Source organism: Myotis brandtii, unplaced genomic scaffold (assembly GCF_000412655.1).
Source record: "Myotis brandtii unplaced genomic scaffold, ASM41265v1 scaffold699, whole genome shotgun sequence".
Lineage (NCBI taxonomy): Eukaryota > Metazoa > Chordata > Mammalia > Chiroptera > Vespertilionidae > Myotis > Myotis brandtii.
In genome coordinates, this window is record NW_005370733.1 from 121514 (window position 1) to 128142 (window position 6629).

The following is a 6629-nucleotide window of genomic DNA, read 5'->3' on the forward strand; positions in this document are numbered from 1 at the left end:
GGTGGAGGGAGGGCGAGGGGCAGGGCGAGGGTCCCATCCCGGAGCGGAGATGACCGGGGGCCGTGGCCAAACTGGAGCTCGGGGAGGGTCAGGCCGTGGACGTGGGTTTCACCTTGGATGGAGGGAAAACGACAAGGTGGAATCTGGGGTGCCCATCAGCCCACCACGGGGTCACGGGGGGCCTTTAATGAAAGGACAGTGTGGACGTGGGGGCGGGGGTAGATGAGGCAACCAGCCAGCGCCGATGACGCAATCTGAGAGCAGAGCACAGGGAGCCGACACCCTGGACCGGGAGGGGCAGTGGGGTCTGGGGGCACCCCAAACTCAGGTGGGGCTGAGCCCTCAACCTGAGGAATCGGGTGCCGCCTCTGAGTAGGTGGAGTCGGAGTGGAGTTGAATTGTACGACAGACACCAGCTGGTGTCCCAGGACACCCCCGCCCGCCCCCCCCACACACACACACTGGAATTGGTGACCAGGACCGATTTCGGTACCACAGGGTCCTGGCCCGGTGCCCCGCGGGTACCGGGGCGACTGTGGGCGTGTCGTGCTCACTCGTTGCCTCTGGGACCCATCAGTGACCAAACTTGCTCGTTTAAGACGCGTTTCCTTTCTGGCTGATGAAATGTCTCCTTTTTCCTCTTGTGTGTGTGGGGAAACCACGTACTATTTCATGAGGAAAAGGGGCTGCGTGCGAGTCCGCCGTGACGCGTCCCCGGGTCTGACTCGGAGCGAGTGAGTCTGATTGATGAGTCAGCTTCCGGCCCCAGGGACCCCCTCGAGTCTGCAGCTGGAGCCCGGAGCTGGATGGGGCGTCCTACGGAACCGCAGGGGAGCACCCGCTCTGGTCTTTGGAGGAGAGGGGAGGAGACGCGGGCAACGTATCAAAGAGGCGGAGGGCCCGGAGGGCAGGAGTCTTGCCGTGGAAATTGCTAATTGCGCTTTAATGGTAGTCAGGAGGGAGGGAAGGCCAGGATCACAGAGCTGCACGCTGCCCGCCTGCGCCAGGCCGAGCTCTGCCGGCCTCGCCGGTGCGGACCCCCAGCTCTGCGCCCCCCGAGCAGACGGGCCTTTGATGTGTGATAAAACAGAACCAGGCCACGGGGGTGTGGCGGGCGCGGGCCTCGGAATATCAATTAACCTGCTCTGACAGCCTCAGCGGAGCCAGCGGCCGGCGTGTCGCCGAAGTGGCGGCCGGCTGGATGCTGTGTTCTCCGTAGGGCCTGGCTGATGCGCCCGCACCCAGCTCTCCCGGAGGTCAGACCCTGCGACCTCGGGGCGACCCTGACCAGGCCCGTTGTGGCAGGGCCGGCTGCTGCTCACCGACTTACGGCGTCTTGCTTTGCCAGATTGTGCAGCCATGAACTTGCTCTCGGCCAAAATTGCTGTTTCTTCTCGAAAGAACAGCCCACAGCCCTAGCTGGTGTGGCTCAGTGGATAGAGCATTGGCCTGCAGACTGAAGGCTCCTGGGTTCGATTCCAGTCAAGGGCACATGTCTGGGTTGCCAGCTTGATCCCCGGTTTTGAGGGAGGGGGTTGCAGGAGGCAGCCGATCAATGATTCTCTCTCATCATTGATGTTTCTATCTCTCTCTCTCTCCCTTCCTCTCTGAAATCAATACAAATATATTTTTAAAAAGGAAAGGAAAGGAAAAACAGCCCACAGTCTGGACGGTGGCAGGACCCTGTGTGGACACAGGCGTCCGGGAAAGACTTCTCCGAGGGCTCGGCCTGGGCTCCCACCTGAGAAGCCGGAACCGCGCTGCCCGACGCAGGGCCTGGGTCCCTGGGCCCCTTTCCAGAGGGGCCCCTCTGGGCTGGCGCGGGCGGGCCGACTCCCCCATCGAGGCGGGCTGCCCCAGGGTGTGTGAGGCTGCCCTGGGGGTCCCTCGGGGGCCTGTTTCTAGCACCTCTGATTCTGGGAGCGCGGCTGGCCGGGATTCGCCCGAGCCCCACCTCCTGGGGCTCGGAGCCTCAGATCCCCCGGAGTGATGCGCCGGGAGCCCGGCTAATTAGGGAGCTGCTCCTCACTTTGCTGCACTTTCCCGTGTAATTGGAAGTCGGTGAGAGCGACTCCCCCAAATAGTTCTAAAAGCTGCGGACCACATACTGACATCAGCTGCCTATTCGCGGGGCGAGATGCTAATGATCGCTCTGCAATGCAATATTAAACGCAGGGGCCGTCCCCGCGGAGCCGAGCGAGGTCGGAGCGCCTGCCTCCCTTCAGCGTCTGAAAGGGACTCCACGGGCCGGCGCCAGCCCCGGTCCCTCCCTCCAAATAAAGGGGAAAAGGGTCTGAATGTAGCCGAAGCTCAGGAAACCGGGCTGGGCGCCCGGCTGCGAGGGGCTCTCCGAGGTCTCCGCGTCTTGGCGGGCTCGCTGCTGCGGATGCTTCCGTTTCCGAGAGCCCAGCCCCGCGCCCGCTGCCGCTAACAAGGACTTGAGGGAGCCAAAGGCTGTGAAAAATATCTTTTTGCACTTCTGCTTCGTTAGTTTAGAAACCAGGGGTCCCGCGGCCGTGCGTTTTCCTGCATAATTTAAGAAATTAGCGGGAGCATGCCTGGTTTTCCCAGCCCGCCCTACTCTGCAAATTTGTTTAGCTTTTCTTTAAAACTGTCACCGGAGGCTGTTGGAACCTAAATATTTTAATATTGAGGAAAGCCAGGCTTGCTTGTTTGTTTGGTTTTTTTGAGAAAGACGTTGCTGCCCAGCCGGCATGGCTCAGTGGTTGAGCGTTGAGGAGGTCAGGGTTCGATTCCCGGTCAGGGCACATGCCTGGGCTGTGGGCTCGTCCCCCGGTGTGGGGCGTGCAGGGGGCAGCCAATCAATGGTTCTCTCATCATTGATGTCTCTCTCTCTCTCTTCCTCTCTGAAATCAATAAAAAATACTTTAAAAAAGAAAAACATTGCTTGCCCCATCCCCCCGGGGTCCTGGGAGTCAGGTGCTGAGGGTAATGAGCGACCTTGAGTCTGACCTTACCCCACCTGTCCGCCCTCGGACCTTAATCAGCCCAGTTCTCATAATGACCGAGAGGGAGGGGTGTGTGGCAGGGGGTGTCCCCTTCTGAGAGCCAGTGTTGGAACCCCGCCTGACCCCCGCTGCAGAATGAAGACCTGAAGCTATCTGTGGCCTCATTTCACTCTTGCAAATGTATCTGGCTGTGCAGTTAGAAGCACTAAGGTGTGTGTGTTCGTGAGTGTGTGTGCATATATGTGTGTGCATGTGTGTGGGTGTGTATGTGTATGTGAGTGTGTATGTGTGTGTGAGTGTGTATGTGTGTGAGTGAGTGTGCATGTGTGTATGTATGTGTGTCTATGTGTGTGTGTGTGGGTGTGTGTATGCGTGTGCGCACGAATGTGCGTATATGTGCGTGTGTATGTGTGTGAGTGAGTGTGCATGTGTGTATGTATGTGTGTGTATGCGTGTGCGCACGCATGTGTGTATATGTGCGTGTATATGTGTGTGTGAGAGAGAGAGAGAGAGAGACGGCTCCCGGGACTTGGAAAGACTTTAGAAACTGTTTAATGTTGATATTGCTGAGGGACACACAGCCATGTGCACCCACAGGAAGATGGCGATCTGTAAAAATGTCGCTGCTTCAGAAATTAACCGACACAGTTAACGTTACTCCGCAAGCCTAGGAGAATTTCCGTTTTGGAACTTGACGAAAAGTTGTTGCTGCGTACCCGGAAGAACAAATTATTTTTTGGGAAAAAGGAAGGAGGAGGAACATGTCCTGCGAGAGAGAGCTAAGTTATAAGCAGCGATGATTTCAGCGGTGAGGACGGCACAGGCCTCTAAGGCCGGCAGAGGCCAGGGCCAGCTTCCGACCAGCGTGCGGACTGCGATGCCAGTGGCGTCAGAGGGGCAGGGGCAGGCGCTGCAGGGACGAGGCCGGGCTGGCGGGTGAGCCGCAAGAAGACAATGCGACCGCAGCCTCACGTCATTTCCAAAATAAAAAGGGGCTCCACTCGGTACTTGACCGAAAAGGTGAAAAGCGCCGGAGGACACAGTTTAGACGCAAGTGACGTTTCTCAGCTTTTGCACACGTCCACTCGGCGCTGGAATCAAAGAGGAAAGTGATCGATTCGGCCAAAAACGTGTGTGAGAGACAGCACCACACACGAGATGAAAAGCCGAAGACAGGCTGCGGGTGATGCTGGCAACGTTGTTGGCCTCGAAGGGCCTGGGGTAGCGTTTGCCAAAACGGGTTAATGCTTTTAATATGCAAAGAGCTCTTGTCAATAAATAAAAGGACGAGAACCCCAAGGGGACGAGCAGAGATGGCAGGAAGAGGCATTTCTGGAAAAGAAAAAAACGCAACTGGCCAGTAAACATATGGAGAAAACGGTTGAGCCTCATTAATGATCAAAGAAACACGCGCACAGCAGCAGTGCGGCGCTCCGCTCGGCCTTGGCCGGCGGTTTCCCCAGACGACGCCTGCTGCTGACGGAGATGCGGGAGGACAGCCGCCATCCGGCCCAGGGCGTCGGGAGGCACACATTTATCTGGAGGCTCTTCCCCGGCATCCGGATGCCCGCCCGGCAAGGTTCAGAGACGAGGGTGCGAAACGGGGCGAAGGGAGCAGCAGGTGGGTGCGTCCACCTTCGAGGTTGGACCCACCCGTGGCCGCAGCAGCGAGAGCTCAGGGAGGACGGAGGAGGGAGGAGGGAGGACGGAGGAGGGAGGAGGGAGGACGGAGGAGGGAGGACGGAGGAGGGAGGACGGAGGAGGGAGGCTGGAGGAGCGTTTGGTGACGGGAAACAGACTACAGGTGCGGCTGTCGTTTTACTTCATTTTGTCTTCAGAGCTTCGGTCTTTCTATAAAGCTATCAATTCCTTTATTAATTCTGAAAATTCTGGGAGATAAAAATAGCGGGCGCCTTTGGGAATTCTCCGCCCAGGGCTGGATCCTGGACGGCATCCCCGAGACGCGGGAGCAGGCGATGATGGTCCAGACCCTCGGGATCACCCCCAGGCACGTCAGTGAGTAGCCCCCAGGCCCCCCAGCTGCCGGCCCCCCAGGGAGACCTGCTGTGCCCGCCCCGAGCCCACCCCGCCTAGGCCAGCACCGCTGCGTTTTTTCAGGGAACTCTGTGCATCTGGGCTCCGTCTTTCAAACGTGGCTGTTATCTGGACCCTGCTGGTTCCTGTTCCAGGAATCTCACATCTGAGAGTCTCTCTTTAGGAAACAGTGAAAAACCTGGCAAAGGCGCGTGTGCGGAGATGTGCCTGCCGGCGCCGAGCGCGGCCTGGAAGGGTTAGCGGTCGGAGGGTCAGGCGTGCGTGGTCCTGGGTCCTGAGGTCGAGGCCTTTGTGTTTGGTGCCGAGACCCCTCGGGTGGGAGATGGCGGTGGCTCACTGTCATGAACAGCGAGAGACGGTGGGGCAGGGGTTGGCCCACGGAGTCCAGTGTCCGGGACCCACTCCCACCTGCCGGGTTGTCTTCTTCCTCCCTCTCCCCCTCCTGCTACCCCTCCTCCCCCTTCCTCTCCTCCCCCTCCCCTCCTTCCCCTTCCTCTCCTCCTCCTCTTCCTCTTCTGCAGTAGTGCTGAGCGCCCCGGACACGGTCCTGATCGAAAGGAACTTGGGGAAGAGAATCGACCCTCAAACTGGAGGTACGCCCCCTGTACCCCCTCTGCCCCCCATGCAGCCGAGCAGGGACCCCAACTGCGCCCTGTTGTCGGCAGAGATCTACCACACCACCTTCGACTGGCCCCCCGAGCCTGAGGTCCAGAACCGCCTGGTGGTGCCCGAGGGCATCTCGGAGCGGGAGACGGTGCAGAGGCTGCTGCGGCACCACAGGAACATCGTCAGGGTGCTGCCCTCGTACCCCGGGGTCCTGAAGGTCATCAGCGCTGACCAGCCCTGCGTGGACGTCTTCTACCAGGGTGAGCGCGGCGGGCGCGGCCACGGCTCAGAGCTCGCACAGTAACCGCCTCCGGGTTCCTCGCTCACATGTGGGAGTTCATAACGAGGTCATGCCTGGCGGTGAATGAACACGCGGTGTCGGAATATGTTCATCACCAGCCGTTAATCACGCAGAGCGAGAGGCTGAGAACCGGAAGGTGCATTCTCTGCTGTTTGTTCGTCTCTGCAGTGCGCGCAGCAGCCACGCTTTTCAAAGAGTGATTAGCGGTGGAGGCGTAGGGACCGTCACTCCTCACGAGCGAAGTCACTGCCTGTCAATCAGGCGTCGTCTGTGCTCTCTGGACGTGCCGGTCTCGGACGGTCTGAGAACCCAGACCCTGCTTGGGCCGCGTCCTCCGGGCTGTTCGCACAGGACTGGCCCCCAGGCCTGCAGGGACGTAGCTTCACAGTCACTGAGCGAAGACGGTGCCGAGTCCTCATGGCCTTGAAAACAGTCACTTAACTCACCTGTGCCTTTAATTCCAAACACGAGGGCAGCCCGGCCGGCGTGGCTCGGTGGTTGAGCTTTGACCTATGACCCAGGAGGTCACAGTTCGATTCCCAGTCAGGGCACAGGCCTGGGTTTCGGGCTCGATCCCCAGTGGGGGGCCGTGCAGGAGGCAGCCGGTCAATAATTGTCTCTTATCATTGATGTTTCTCTCTCTCTCTCTCTCTCTCTCTCTCTCTCAAAGCAATAAAAATATTTATATATTTTAAAAA

General features: G+C 59.0%; 1 protein-coding gene across 1 annotated transcript in view; it reads left to right on the plus strand.

Annotated features, from left to right (window-relative positions):
- Positions 1 to 6629, plus strand: part of AK8 (adenylate kinase 8) — a 54555-nt gene that overhangs the window by 9626 nt on the left and 38300 nt on the right. The window contains exons 6-8 of the mRNA XM_005882149.1: positions 4872 to 4985; positions 5546 to 5617; positions 5690 to 5930. Of these exons, the coding sequence (XP_005882211.1) occupies positions 4872 to 4985; positions 5546 to 5617; positions 5690 to 5930 (427 nt within the window). The remainder of the gene's footprint in view (positions 1 to 4871; positions 4986 to 5545; positions 5618 to 5689; positions 5931 to 6629) is intronic.